General features: G+C 37.4%; 1 protein-coding gene across 1 annotated transcript in view; it reads left to right on the top strand.

Annotated features, from left to right (window-relative positions):
* The window catches only part of ADGB (androglobin), a 108,834-nt gene extending 96,784 nt beyond the window's left edge, over positions 1-12,050 (top strand). The window contains exons 30-35 of the mRNA XM_088052616.1: positions 2,402-2,511; positions 4,618-4,773; positions 6,635-6,743; positions 8,787-8,874; positions 10,064-10,247; positions 11,886-12,050. Coding sequence (XP_087908742.1) covers positions 2,402-2,511; positions 4,618-4,773; positions 6,635-6,743; positions 8,787-8,874; positions 10,064-10,247; positions 11,886-12,050 — 812 coding nt within the window. The remainder of the gene's footprint in view (positions 1-2,401; positions 2,512-4,617; positions 4,774-6,634; positions 6,744-8,786; positions 8,875-10,063; positions 10,248-11,885) is intronic.
* The last annotated feature ends 4,176 nt before the right edge of the window (positions 12,051-16,226 follow it).

Here is a 16,226-nt window from a genome sequence, read left to right as displayed (position 1 = left end):
AGACATCAGACTGGATGATCACTTTGGTCCCATTTGGCATTAGACTAAATTAATTTTTGTTTAAATAATTGAAGAGCAGTAGAGAAACTAATTTTAAAGTTGCTGTCAGCTGTGTGTCATCACTATCAGCCCATGTGATGCCCAGGCTTTTCTTGGTGCCATAGAAATATAAAACTGCCACTGAGAGTTTGTGATGATTGATGCATAAGCTGTGAGCTGGAATGGCCTTTTACTTTCTGTATCATCTGCCTGCCTTTCTTATCATATCCCATACAAAGCATTTGCCTGGCTTTGCCCTTAGAAAAATCCCAAGTTGCTACTTGCATCTCCCTTTGAATCAGAGTGGGCAGCCTACCAAAATCCAGGCATTGCCCCCTCCAGGCATTTCTGGAGGTTGATCCCCAAACTCAGGATACTGCTTGCTCTGCTGAGGGAGTGGCAAGAGGTGGGAGAAACCTGGAAAGTGCAGCACATGGGAGAGCTTGGAGATCTCAACTTAATCCTGCCCTAAGCCTTCAGATCTGGAGTTAAAGTAGGTTACCTCATTCTAGCCCTGTCATTTCTTACGCTTGCTTTACTAACTTATCAGGGTATGCCCTTAGTTCAGAGCATCAAAATGTTATAATTCGGAGTCACAAAATAGTTCTAGAAACCAGACAAAGCTTGTAGTATCCCATGACATAGAAAGTCTTTGTCCGGGATAATTTAGCTAACTACACTGAATGTCTTTTGAGTGTTCGTGTAAACAATAAATAATTTATCTCTAAAAATTAATAATTCCTTGAATAATGTATGTGCACGAGCCTGATTTATGGTGCTAGTATGTAATGATAACGTGAAATTAAAGGGAAAGACATTTATGTAATCATTTTATAACTTTGAATTATGTCATCACTGTTTTATACTTGCATTTCCTGTGGAGTTGTTTTAGTATATTCAGTATTTGTGGAGATCACTTTAATTTTTGCTTTCATTTGTTAATATATGCCTTAGTAGCACTGAATCAATTTAAGCTTTACACTTTAGTTTCACTTTTTAGTTTTCATTTCTTAAGTAGCATCAGGACAAAAGAATAATACCATTTCTAGAAAAACATATGTAGGATGTATAATGTAATACACTTCTATACCATATATTTGTATGTGGAACCATATGTGAGTTAAAAATATGGTTTTATATATTTAATATTTACAACTTTATATATCTACATAATCTCAGCCATGACATTGCAGATCTCATCCAAAGCTCATTAATTGTGCAGTACAATGATTTGTCCTCAGTGGAAAGAAGTTGGAAAAGCACTAAGTGAAAAATGTCTTACCTTAAAAGCATTAAGTGAAAGACATATTATCAGACAGTGAAACAGTCATTCATATGAACTTTTTTCTGACAGATGTCCCTTGTTTTACTGTATTGGCTAAATCTAGGTTTTCAGCACTCATCTCAATGTTTCAGGCAGTAGAAAGGTGGAAGGAAATGAAGATTTCAGACTCAGGTTTTTAATCTTTCTCATAGTGTTCTGGATTCATCCCTGATTGCTTCATCTGACACATTCTTTATGCTATTAAAGTTATATGCTACTACATTCTTTATTAACTGATTTGAAAAAGAATATGACATGCAAGAAGTCTTGTTTACAGCTCTCACCAGCTAAGACATTGCAAAATAAGTGTTGCAAATGTCAATTCTCAGTATCATTAATTCAAACATACAGTATACATATGTACTGATAATATAATTAATTTTAAATGTTCTTAGATAGTTCTGACAATGACAATTTTGCATTTCTTAAATATGCATTGAGTCTCAAGCGTGTTCCTTTGCCTTAACCTCCTTGTATTTTTGTGGGGTGTATCTAAATCCTCTGTTCTAGACAGTCTTAGGATGTGAGATAATGAGAACATTGACTTGACCTGTTTCGAGCTTCTTACTTTCCTAGTGCATAACAAACACTGACAGAGATTGTATGAGACTGTAGAAGGGAAGTGAGAGGCTGTGATTCTGAGCATTGCCGTCTTTACGCTGACCCATACACAAAGCAGCAATGCAGTGATGCTAGCAGGCACCATGGAAAACTTTCAGTTAAGCCCTGGGTAAAGTACTATTTAGGACAGATAAGCTTGTCACAATGTGCTCACCTTGTAAGTATGTTTTTAAAAATAGTTTGGTCCTCATATTCTTTCTAGGTAGTAGTTGAAAGTGTGAACTAATTAACTGTCTTTCCTTTGTCTCTCTGTATGGCTGTTTTGTGCTGTTATTCCACCCTGGGTTTTATATGGGGAACTATATTTATGGGTAACAATGACATTCTCTAATTCATAATGCATTATAACTACATCTGAGTAATACATGGGAAAAGATGAGGATCACAGTTTTCCCCTAACTCTCACTTCTTTCCAAGTAAAAAAGATTGCAAATATTCCTAAATCAACCAGAAGATCAAAAGATAAAGCATCTGAGAAGACAGAAAAAGAGAAGTTCCAGAAAGTAAGAGCATCACTTGAATCTCAGGTGAGAACAAAGCCAAAGCCTCAATCTGTTGAATGTGCCATCCTTGTATTGAATATAGAGATATTCTCAGGTCTGCAGATCAGTACTGATAGGACATCTAATGTCCCTTGTATTTCTCTATAACCTGCTTTGCCACCTTTTTAGCTTAACACCTGAGAAAGATTGAATTAAAAATGTTGAATGTAAAAGATGTGCATCCTGGATTTAGAAATGCAATTTGCTCAATTCTTTGTTTATGTATAAAGGAACGACAGGTTGTTCCTTTTGTTGATGTAGCTTTTGTCTCTGCTGAAGGTTTACTAAATTCCAAGAATTCACCATATTTGTGTCCCATTAATCCCTCATTGTACTGGCTTCCATGGGTTCCTAGGGAGATGAAATAGGTCTTTCCATTGCAGTCGGTTCCTGTCTCACATATCACAATTGTTATTAGCATGCAGACATACAGTGACAGAAAAAATTGGTATGTACTTGCTTACTTGGAAGTTCTTATCCCCTGGGGTGGATCATCTTAGTGTTCTGTGGCTGTCTGAAAAGCTATTGCCAGCCTTAATGCCTTAAAAGGAATAACTGACCTTATTGGTTGCAAACGGATTAATGGAAGGCAATGAAGGAACTGACAGCTCCTTGTTTAATGGCATTACTTTTGCTGGGAATTTTGTTGCCTCATAGTGTGTAATTTAAGGAAGGAACCATAGAGGTTTTCATTAAGAAATCTCTACTGATTTTTTAGTTGATTAATCTTGCTGCACAGTAGACTTCCCTGTGATTCATATCCACACCTAATTATACAGAGCTCTGGAACAATGCCTTACACTAGAGGTGATGGGATGATGGTTCTTGGGAGTCCACCACTAAAATAGATATACAAGTTTTGAGATGCAGGCCTTGCAAATAAAGAAGATGCCTTCCTTTAGTCTCAAACAATGTCTTAGGCTTAAAGCTTCTTCAAATGGAATGTTTTCCAGAAATACATGCAGCACAATATCTCATTTCTTGGTCAGGCAGCAGAATAGTCTCCCAGATGTCAGGCCCTACTTACCCTGTGATTCTAGAGAAGCCATGCCTTAAGCTTTTGGGAAGTGATGGGAAAAAAACCTTATAAGACAGAGCAAGGCTTATTTCTATACAAAAATCCCACTTGAATATAAGGCTTCTAGTAAAGAAGGTTGTGGAAGGAAAAGGGAAAGGGAAAATGGGAAAGGGGAAAGGGGGAAGGGAAATGGGAAATGGGAAATGGGAAATGGGAAATGGGAAAGGGGAAGGGGGAAGAGGAAGGGGGAAGGGGAGGGGAAGGGAGGGAAGGTGCGGCAAGGGAAGGGAAGGTGCGGGAAGTTGCGGGAAAGGAAGGAGCGGGAAGGTGCGGGAAGGGAAGGTGCGGGAACGTGCGGTAAGGTAAGGTGCGGGAAGGGAAGGGAAGGGAAGGTGCGGGAAGGGAAGGGAAGGTGCGGGAAGGGAAGGTGCGGGAAGGGAAGGTGCGGGAAGGGAAGGTGCGGGAAGGGAAGGTGCGGGAAGGTGCGGGTCGGTGCGGGAAGGTGCGGGAAGGTGCGGGAAGGGAAGGGAAGGGAAGGGAAGGGAAGGGAAGGGAAGGTTCGGGAAGGGAAGGGAAGGGAAGGGAAGGGAAGGGAAGGGAAGGGAAGGGAAGGGAAGGGAAGGGAAGGGAAGGGAAGGGAAGGGAAGGGAAGGGAAAGGAAGGGGAAGAAAGGGAAGGGAGGGGAAGGGAAGGGAAGGGAAGGGAAGGGAAGGAAAGGGAAGGGAAGGGAAGGGAAGGGAAGGGAAGGGAAGGGAAGGGAAGGGAAGGGAAGGGAAGGGAAGGGAAGGGAAGGGAAGGGAAGGGAAGGGAAGGGAAGGGAAGGGAAGGGAAGGGATGCTGCATGAAGGGATGCTTCATGCTGCATGAAGGTGGGGGAAAACATGTAAACAGAACACCTCAAAGAGCTTCCAGGCATTGCAAAGTAATCTTTCTTTCCTTTGGCATCCTCTGTATATCAAAGTCTGTCAATGTGTATCAGTCAGAAAAATTACCAGTATACAAAAACGTAACTTCATGCTAAAGAGTGGTAATAGATGTATACTTGTGACTGCATTATGTTTGTGTACTTTCAGCCAGGAGATTCAAACACACCCTACTGCATTTTACGCATAGTTAGCGAACAGAAAGAGGCAGAGTTTCTGGAGGTGAAGAAAGACACCCGGCGAGTAGATGAGATCAGAGCCATGAAAGAAGCATGGGAGTCTGCAGAGCCAGGGAGAGCTGTCAAGGTAATATCAGAGAGCTATCTCTGCAGTGATGTTTCTTCACAAGTTCCAGGAGTTGCTGTAATGGTAGAGCAGTTGCCACAACAGACACCTGCCTTCATAAGGCTGTCCTCTTCACCCCTCTGGAAGACAGGAAATTTTACAGTTTAAGGAATTAAAAGTGATTATGTGCCTGAATTCTGGGTAGGAATCCAGATCATCTACGTCAGGCTTCTGTAGATCACTGAGACTTTAGATCCTACTTCACAGAACATAGAGAAGTTTCTCTTTAGAAAGCCCACTACCTCTACACATTTGCAAAGCTGCTTCTTGTGACAAGTTTAATGTTTAGCATGAACAGATTCTATCAAGAAATGCACTTCTATAAATATGACAAAAATTATTTCTCCTGAAAAACTGGCACCTGGTCATATCAGTACCCAAACTGTCCCCTGCAGCCAGGATTCCAAATTCAGTCTGTATTGCAGGTTACTCATGAGCCTGTGACATGCTCAGTATGAATTCACTGTTTTGTAGAAGCAATACTGATCTAGTTGCCAGCTGCATCTGGGTGCTTTTGACGAGACATATGCTTGAGATGGAAAAATAATACATGTTCCTTCTAGCAAAGCAAAAAGTGCAGTCCTGATCCAGAACTGGAAGCATTATTACCAAAGAAAAATGAAAGAACAAAGTGCAGTCTTCAAACTCACCTGACAGTCATTTCCTATCCCCACCAATACCATTGCCCATTAAGGGATACTCAGCCAGAATCCCCAGCTTAGAAATGTAGGTTTTTCATATTACTTTTCATAGTATGTTTTTATATTACTTTTCAGAAATGAACCTCAGACATGAGTCTTCCCAGTTACACTCTCAGATTTTCTCAGATCTTTCCAGTGTGTTCGAAGCTCAAAACTTTTCCTGACACTACTCTATTAAATTCTGAACTAAGGAGAAATGTCACTCTGTAGCTTTGATTGATTGTGCTGAGACTGAAAATGCAAATACAGCCTCCTAAAGATTAGCTAGAAATGAATCCCCTTTGATGTGTAAAGACTTCAGAATCTGGTTCTATCACTGTTACCCTTTTTTACCAGAAAATCAACTGAATTGCAACTACAGGGTTCCATTTTTGAAGCAACTTAGGCTTGTGACTTTTTTTTAAACAGCTGTTGTTAAGAAAATTGCAGCAACAATAGAATATGTTAAAACAAGGTCTAAACTGGGGGTATGCTAGCCAGATTAAGTAGCTTGTCTCTTCTTGACAGTTCATTGTTTGTCTATTCCAGCCATCACAGACCCTCTGACTCTGGAAATTGAGTGCCTGACTTCAGGCTGACCAAAAGCCAAAGGGCTTCTCTGTCCATTCTGGCAATGACAGGCCTTAAGAGAATGCCAAGTCAGTCAAAGTCGCCTTCTGAAAAGACAGAAATGCTGATGCCTGATTTTGGCATCAAAGGTAATTGAGTCTGAAAGGGTTTGCACCCAAAGGTCTCATTTTTCAAGAGGAAGTCTAAATCATCAGGCTGTAGGAGCTCTTAGGACGAAGTGGTAGTTCCCTGGGGAGCTGCATTAGCCATATTTTCAGCTGTACAGCTTTTGTTTTATTTTTAATCCCAATGCTATTTTAAACTGCCCATAGATCAGTGATTTTCCAGTATTTCACTGGACAGTGATCTTTAGTGTAAGTGTGCAATGTCTCAGGACTGATTCAGTGGGATCCTGGCATCTTTTCTGATTCCAGCACCAGGCAGACTTGCACATTGCACCCTGATGTTAGGTCTCATTGAAGACTTACAGAATCTTACTTTTGCAAAGTCTTTGGGATTTAAAATATGCAGTAGAATTTTTGTTATCTGGATTATAAAACTTTGATCTGTAGGCTTTTCAGGAACGTGTGCGTTTTATTAATAAGTATGCTGTGAGAGATTCAGAGGAACCCATAGCTGGGGCTGAGATGGCTGACTTAACACCTAGTTCAGAAGAAACAGGTAAGGGTTTCTTTCTGTGTCTTCTGTTCAGCATGTTCCACTCCTTAGGAAAGACTTCTGCATTAAATACTGGTAGTAGATGGATAGATCAGCTCCAGTAAAGGTGTCCAAATGTGCAATGGCAGGCTTGCTCTCTATCCCCTCTTTATTTCAATTGTTTCATTGCTCTATTTCCAGACACAGATACAGCCTCACAGTTCTTAAAGGCTGCCAAGTTACACTTAAGAAAACTTCAGGTAGCCCTTCTGTAGTAGAATTTTAACCCTAAATTAACGTGAAGTTTTTGGAAGTTTAGTGGAAAATACCTTCTCCGTCAATTCCAAGTATCAGATTTCATTAGTGTAGAAATGCTAAAAAAGTGTGCAGCAGCTAAAATAGCATGCCAGTAAGAGACTTATACGCATAAGGTGCATTCTCTTCATGTTCGTGGAAATTGTTCAGGGAGAATGATCCGGAAGTGAGGCGTCAAAAAGTACATGCTGAGTAGCATCAGTTTCCTGGAAACTTCCATAAGTGCTATCTGATTTTATTTAGTGATTACAACTTCTATGGATTCTTCATATGTATTGCCTGCCAATTTCTGTATTCTAATGAAGAGTTAAAATGGATTTCAAGCTGTTTGCTGTTTTGTTGTTTTTTTTTTTTTAATTCTGTGAATATGCTGAGATCAGGCCATCACAAAAAGGGAAGAATACTTCCCAGCCTGATTGTGACAATATCTGGTTATGACTCATGTGCATGGAACTAGAACCTGTGACAAGTCCTTAACTATAGATTAGTATTTTTCCACCCCAGTAAGTAATCTTCACAGGAAAGGTTCAGAACTTAGAGTAGAATTAACCCTCACCTAATGCCTTTAACACAGTATTGGTTACTCAAAACAATATTGTTTCCCCTAAGTTACTGGGTAAAAGACTTCAAAATTAATGTTGTCCACCTAGAGCTTTGTTTTAAACTAAGCACTTAGAGTCTAATATAAGGTCTTAGGAAGTAAAGTGAGACATCCCAAAGACTTTAAGTTGTTATGGTTCTGTTCCACAGAGTGCAGCATTTGGCAACGAAGGGATTGAACATTTCTGTAATATGCAGTATCTTAATAAGGATTTTTATATTCTGAAGACTACTGTTCTAATGGGCAGTGTCTAAGGCACTTCCAAAGATCCAAGTTACTCTTTGAGACCAGCAGAAAGGCTGGTATATTTGTGTATGTATAGACAGTAAATATATAAACATTAATTATTTTAATGCTCAGAAAACTCTTCCTATTTCTCATGAGAAAAGTTCAGTAATATTTTTAACACATTTCAATTGGTTACCGCTATCAGTAAGGTAATAAAAGGGTTTTTATAAAAGAAAACTAGTGCAGTCCTCATTAAATCTCATCAAATTTCTCAAGTTTTTTCAACACATCAAGACAAATTGAAAAAAGGAAGCATTGAAATAATGATAAAGCATCTCAACCCAGTGCCATGCTTAATATCATATGTGTCACTGTACTGCAAGAATGCTACAGTAAAACAGCATGGTTTTTATCCATGTGATTAAAAAAAAAGTCTAAGATTTCAGAATACCAGTTTTACTATGTTTTCCTTTAAACTGGTATTTCTTAAATTGAATCTTCTTCCTGAAAGGGAATATATTTTTAAGAAAAATACGGCCAGGACTAGAGAATCAGACTTTTACTGATTTTTTTAAACAAAAGAATATGATAGCCAGAAAGTGTTTTTTATATCTTTTAGGCACTGCAAATTCAATGTTCTTGCTTAGATTTACTAAATTTCTTAAGTAGAGAGGATTTAGCTAAAATACACATATTTGTTTCATTCTAGTATATGTGTGTTTTTATAGCATCTTTGATTCTATCTTAAGTGTTGGAAATAAAAAGTCAGAAATATTATATTCTCTCCAGCCCATATTCTCATTTAATAATGTATTTTGTTGAGCCAAAGGAAAAAAAAATTTGTGTAAGAATTTAGGTGGAGCTCCCTAGCATAACCAAATAACCAGTTTAATCTGTTTTGGTTTATATTTTCTTACCCACAGGAGTGCAAGAACCACAAACAGATATTGACTCAAGATTAAAAACACAGCAAAAAAAATGGGAGCTTATAGACCTTAATCCTTACATAAGGTAAACTGCCCTAACACAATAATGTCAAAAGAGTTAAATCACTGCACTGCATGTAATGAGTACCTGACATAAACATTTGAAGAAAATAAGCATTCAGGCAAATATGCTTATTTCAGTGCTCTTAAAAGTAGCACATATTTCCATATCACAGGATATTCTGAGCTGGAAGAGACCCACAAGGATTATCAAGTCCTGATCTTAAGGCCAATACAGGGATTGATCCCACAAGCTTAGTGTTATCAGCACCACACTCCAATCAACTGAGCCAATCCCAGGGTCATATGAAATTTGTCAGGATGTTATGCTGGTTTAAAGCAACAAATTTAACAAATGCAGCGCAGTTAATAATAGTTAATAGCTGAAATAATTTTATTAATTATATTTATTATTCAAAAGAACTACATTATTTATTGGAAGTGTTGATATGAACTTATTGAGCTAATATACATGCACCTCCTTACTTGCTGTGCTGCAGCTAGAACCCACTTTATGCTTAAGACCATTTGTATTCAATGTGGCATTTTTGCATTTCACTGATCTTCAAAAGACTTTAAAAAATTTTGAAAAAAATTCTCAAATTTAATTTTAAATTGAGAGGGAAATTGGTATTATATTGAAGTGATTAGCATTAGAATAGTAGAAAATATGGCAAAATACCTTCCAAAAGCTTGAATCTTATAAGCATTTCATTTGTCTTTAACTCCTGAACTTTTACACTAATCATTTAGGACAAAATATAGAAGTATATTAACCACTTACCTGCCACCATGCCAAAACCAAAAAAAACCAAACAAAACCGACCAAACATACAAACAAAAAAACACCTCAAAAGATAAATTGCATTTGTCTCAATGCAGAATTATAGTATCAAAAACTTGTGAAAATATGTTTCTTGGAAATTAAAAGTGTCACATGTAGAAGTTTTTCATATGCTCGAAGATGAGCATGATTTTACAAATAGATTTAAAATAGACACCAAAGTACAAGAAGACCTGACCTCAGGAATCTGTTTTCTTATTGGTGTTATACAGAAGCAGAGGAAAAGTGCCTCCTTAACCATATCTAACTGTATGATGGTGATGTTGCCAAATATAAGCTAAATACCTCCATATAGATGTTTCATGCAAAATAGACAATACCCAAAACTGTATTTGATATGAGACAAATATCTGTTTTGTATTTCTTTCAGAAAAACAATGCCTGAATCTGTGCTGAGAAATGAGTCTATCATTCAGCAGCAACAGATATATAAAGAAGAAGAAATCAACCATTTTAGGCAACTTCGCATGCTGGCTTTGGAACAAAGACAAAAAGAAGAAAAGGACAGAATTTTATTGAAGCAAAATACGCTTGAAATGTATGAAAACCTGCAGGTATGTTTTCAAGATTACCTTCCAGTTAACTACTGCTGTGTAGTCTGAATATCCTACCATTATCAACCATTATCAAAACTTTTGTATTAAGTACTGATTAAGTATTAAGTAGTGATTAGAAGCAATGAACAAGCTTGAAATTTCACTTGGGCAAAGGTTGAAACTAAAAGATCTAAAGTAAAAAAATAATACTGCATGGCATCCTTAATATGATATTCTTAGTACTTTCTTGATAAACTCTCTGCAAAAACACTATTGTATCACCATAAAAGGATGGTTTTAAGTCAGAAAAAACTGACAATTTGACATATAAACCAGATGCTTATCAGTAAAGCGTCTCCAGTCTGGCTATGTTTTTGGTTATAGAATTGCATACAGCTTTTTGAAAAGTAATAAAAAAAAATCCACAGGAGGATAAATTGGTCTTAATGTGTCTCAGAGATAAGTTAGAGAACCCAGCTTTCTTGGAATATGCATGATGACAACAAATGAAGAATCTAGATTATTAAACCTCAAAAAAAAAGGTCCATAAATAATAAATGTGGTAGCATTAGGGTAGGATTCATTGTGAGGATTAACTCAGCCAGTGCACTGCATGTGAAATTGGTACAAATATCTTACCAAACTGGCTTAACTGTATCAACAGGTTTGTTACAGTGGTGATACAATAACCACCATCAATCAACCGCTGACTATTCAGAGCTCTTATAACTAGATAAGAAACAGTAAAATTAATTTTACATCAAATCAACCTATTTACAGACATCTTACTTGAAAACTGCTCAATTAGTTCCCAGACAACCTGATTTATATTACTCAACTGTCGGTCAGCAAGGAGCTGCAGTTCTCCAACTGACCCTAATAAAGATGCCAGTACAGGTTTTCAAATGTTGCTATGATTTTGGATGTCTAACATATTAGAACGGCAAATTTTTCACAAGAGTAGATCCTTGATTCTCTCTAGAAAGTATTTCCATTAAAAATGTTTCACAGTATGAATTTAAAACAAGATTTACTTGTGAATATGCACACTGTGCTGATAAGCACTTTTGCAGGTCTTTCATCTGTAGACCACCAAGAATTATATAAAGATTTCCAGGTATCCCCATTTTTCAGGGTGGAAATAGCAAGGGAAAAAGTATTCAGAGGTATCAAAGTCCCACTAGCCCCAAGTCTCATTGAAGGTCATTATCATTCAGGCTCATTTAGCCTCTTAAAAGGCTACAACTCCTATGCCATTCCAGCATTTCTCACACCTAGTTTTTAATACTTTTTAATTAACTATTTTAATAATAGTTTTTTCTTGTTTAAGACTGCAAAGCAAACAAGTAACTGAAAAGGGACTAGATCCAAGTAGGTAACTACTCTGTCGCCTTACTCTTCTTCCACACAACTACCTTATTATGCCAGCAGTTTAAAAAAGATTTTCCTGAACTTTCTCTTCTTCATGGTGAAAAATTTACATATAGCTGTTTGTTTTGAGAAAACAATAAACATCCATGTAAAAAGAAAAGGAGAGATGCCGTCCTTGTACTTAAGAGTCAAAAAGTGAAACAGAACAGGAAGGATGCAGCTGCTTGTGGTGAAATCAAGACTGATGTGTTGAGCAGGGCAGTATTGCTGTTTGTTTTTGGCTAGGCATCCTTAGATGAAGCACGAGGCAGAGTTTACAGCATTCGGGAAGCATACAGAAATCAGCTGCTGGAGGCTGAACGCAGAAAAGAAGAAGAACTGGCAGCTCAGGAAGCAGCCCTGCAAGCAGAGCGAAAGAAGAAAAATGCAGACAGAAAGAAAAAACGGTAAAGGTTTAGCAAGGAAAGTGTAGTTGCTATCACTTGTGAATTGTATTTACCAGTTTGAAAAAGAAAGTTTATATGTAAAGATGAGAAAAAATGTTTATTATTCTCAACAATTTTTTGGCAACTATATCACATTTTATCTCTTTGCCTGTTGCTAGTGAAAAAATTGATCTAGTATTCTTTTTAGCAAAATGTTTGGTATTTTGCTTCTCACTAAGCTACTTGCTACTATTAAAGCTTTTCTGTTTTACTAGACTAACTATTGCAATAAAATTTGTATTCCATTCAGACACTTATCTCAAAATCACAGTGTCTTTTGCTTTTTTTTAATCAAAACAGAACCAGTCAAGAATGAATCAGAGTTGAAACAGTGACTGTAACCTGTCAGTTTTGAAAGTTGTTTGACCTGGCTTCTTAAGTGGATGACAATTGGTGGAGTTTATCATAATTAAATAGTGGCAAATCACACTTTTCCTATGCTGGCATTGGGAGGCTTACCAAAGCCTGATTGATTAGGCTCCCAAGCTTTCTGTGTACTGTAATATTTTTCCCTTTCATCATTTCTCTTAAATTGTTTTTGAATCGCACAGTAACTCTCTGTAGAGACAAACTCATGACATAACCTTCCTAGGCTTGTTAAACACTCTTTAAAACCCTATTATTCTCTTTGTTTATCTTTCCTAAGATGTATTTTGCCCTCACTGTCTTTGCTCAAAGTGACTAATTACAATAGACTCTCAGCTGGAATTTTAAAATACTTCTTAAAAGTAAACCAAAAAAAAAAAAGTGTATGAATGAAGTGGCAATCACAGGCTTTTTATTCAAATGGTGAAATATTTCCTCTAAGCTCTTGTTTCCACTATCACAGAATTCCATGGTTGTGTCATCAAACACAAACTAACATTACATGCTGCTGCCCTATCCACCTTTTTTCTCAGAAAAACACAAATTATCACTCTGTACTCAGACAAAATGATCAAGACTCTTACAATTGTGAAAACTTTCTAGAACAAACAGAGGTGTTTTAAATGGCTTTAAGTATTTTCTATATTTGTAGTCACAAGCAGAAGCTTGGGAAGTTAGACTATGTATTGTACACCTGCAATATGTCCAGGATGTCAAAAAGCATTTCATTATCTAGGCAAGGTAAGAAACTATGAGACTCACCCATTCGATGTAAATCATAAGAAATTTTATCTTTTGCATTTCTGACCACTGGTACTAGCTAGCCATTGTCTTTGAAACTAGCCTTTCCTCTGCATCTTAATGACCAGATGTTCCTCACTATTTGGCTTGAATTTTACTCACTCTTCTGTCAGTTCTGTGACGTGTGCTTTGTACTTCATCACACCTACACACCTGCTGTGATGCCAGTGCCTCCTTTCGGCCTCCTTCCTCCCATACATCATAAACTAAACTAACTATCTTGAGGTTTTGTCTTTGAAAAGGAAGAATTGAAACCAGAGGCCTAAAACTGCACTGGTGATTTTTATTTCAAAGAGCAGGGGCTGAGTTTTGCTTTGACCCATACAGGCTGCAAATCACAAGCCCATCAGTCTTTTGCTATAATTGGTCTTTGTCCTCTCTGTTTTGGAATATGGGATATACTGCTTCATAATATTCCATCTTGTTTCCATGGCAATAGCACGTGTTGGTTGTCTTCTTATGTGAATCTCTAATGAGCTTCTGTAGAGGAGGATCAAGTTGAAGTTCTGTTCTTCATGTCACTGCAAGCGTTATAACGACATTCTGTTGTAAAAATCAATCCAGCTCCAAAAGCCAGCATTATCAACATCTAAATGTCAAAAATTCAGCTAACAACCTTCATGATCACAACCCATCCCCACGTGTAATCAGCTGTCAACTGACTTAAACTCAGGCACAGTGTACTGAGATCTACATTATCAAATTTTGCTCTGATGTTAAACATAATTCTAAGTTTCATAATTTTCTCATTTTGAAGAGTAATGTGGCATCGTTGAAATCTGCTGTGTGGTTTGTGAATGTCTCTGTTGGCTCTTTTATAACTTCAACAACACAGATATGATGAGGGTGTGAATTACTGTCACACTGTTTAATTGCATGTACTTTGGAGTGTGTAATGTTTTAAGAGAAGCACAGTAACAGTTTTACTAAATCCCTGTGCATATTCCAGAAGAACAAAATATTCACTTACCTCAGAGGAGCCTGGAGGAGAAAATGCCTTGTTTGGGTTGTGTCAAAGAATTTACATACATTGGACCAGAAACAGATGACTGATGACATTTCATATGCATCAGTTTTACACCAACGAAACAGCTTTTTCCATGGTACACTACATTACAGGCTAAGTTAGTGGGGAAAGATGTACAAAAACTAAAACAAAACTATTTCAAAACAGCCATTTGCAGTAAGTTAAGGAGCCATTGCGTTTAACACTTCACTGTAAGAAAACAAGAATGGTATGTTGTGCTTTAATTGATAGGCTTTTTGCCTCCAGTTGTAGACCAGGCTGCCCAATAGTCAAATTATGTGTTCACATGGGTAAAACGTGTTTATTCTTTTGCCCTATTTCTCTGTAGGAGTAATACAACTTTTAAGCACCATAACTTTATAACATTCTCTGTAATAAAAGTATTGGAATTTGGATAGTCATGAGTCCTGCTTATACTTAGCTCAGCCATACTGGGCCAGATTCAGTAGAGGGCATAAGGACAAGCTTGAAATTACGTGTGTTCTCAGTGAAGAGCTTCAGCAAAGGACTCACACATGGAGCCAAGCCCTTTACAGAACAGAACAGACAGGGAAAGCTTTTCTGGATCAAGACACGATTGCCTGATCTTTCAAGATGACACTCATTTTGGAGGTGCAATGGCAGAATGGCTGCATCAAAGCAAACGATATCAGATATCTGGTGGCATCACACCACAGAAGAGGCTTGATGGAGTGGGAGTGGGGACCTTCTAACATTTTTTACAGAAAATCATCTCTGCAAATGTTGGCACAATTTGTCACTTACACAGCCTCTCGTTTTTTGTTCATGGAAGGACTCTGTATGAAAAACAGCACATGTATTTATGTTGATCTCAAAAAATTGTAGTTTAACTGTCATAACTTCTCCCCTGAAATTTCAAGTCTGACTCCTGAAGAAGAGTCTGGCAGCTATTTCTTTACATTGATAAAGAGAATTCACTCAGCACATCAAAAATTCCAATTTGTGTCTGGCAGAAGATTGTGTGCTTTGTAGAGGCAGTCTCCAGTATAATGGTAAGATTTTATTTTTATTTTTTTGTGATTCCCCCACATCTTTAAGTACCTCCAACTCATGAATAAAATACAAAGCTGATTCCACTCTCTGCACCTAAAACACTGTTGAAGAGTCTGTTAGTATCTAAACATCAAGAAGAAGCAATTTCAAGAAGCAGCACAGTAGCATGTGAGAGACAAGCCTGGTTTTCCTCCTGTGAACCAGCTGTGCAGTTGGAAACACCTAGTGAGCTCAGAATTTAGAGCAATACTGGATATGTTTTACAATTACACTTGGTAATTGGCTGGAATTTTGAACACTGATTTAGAATTTTATTAGAGCAGAGGGCATCTTTCAGCATATCGTTAAGGTTGAGCTACATTTTTTTGGGGATAAAACTAAAAGAAGTTGTTTACTGTACTCTTTCCTGACATTCATTTCTCTTTCAATTGAAACATAGGCAGTTATACAAAGGAAAAATTCCACTATTCAGTAGAAATTTGTGAAAGTTTGGATGGAAACTGAAAAGGTCACAGGAGAATGAAATCACAATCGGTTGTATTGTGAACGATCCCTAAAGAATCTATCAGAGTTTGATTTCTTTACTTCTATATTTTAGCAAAAAAAGGTAGATTCACAGTGTGGTGCAGGTAGCTGAGAAAGAAAATAAGTCTTTGGCCTGATAATTCAATTTAATGGGGATTAAGTCCATAAAGGCTTATTCACTTGTAATGATTCTTTGTAGGTGTGTTCTGCTAAGCTTCAGCAGTTTTCACTGCTTGATCCTTTTCTTTTGACCAGCTATTCTGAATTAGAAAGGATCTTTTCCATTAAAATATGTATCTACAGTTACTTTTTAATGCAAGTAGCTTCATTAATCTTCATATTACTTGTCCCATCTGCTTTGCTGTAATTTGGCTGGCATTTACACAGTGAGTTACAGACCAAAAAGCA

This window comes from Pseudopodoces humilis, chromosome 3, assembly GCF_049639895.1.
Source record: "Pseudopodoces humilis isolate 2021_Gansu_Grassland_sample_001 chromosome 3, ASM4963989v1, whole genome shotgun sequence".
Taxonomy (NCBI): domain Eukaryota; kingdom Metazoa; phylum Chordata; class Aves; order Passeriformes; family Paridae; genus Pseudopodoces; species Pseudopodoces humilis.
The sequence above is the reverse complement of the archived record's forward strand: the minus strand, read 5'-3'. Positions and strand labels throughout refer to the sequence as shown.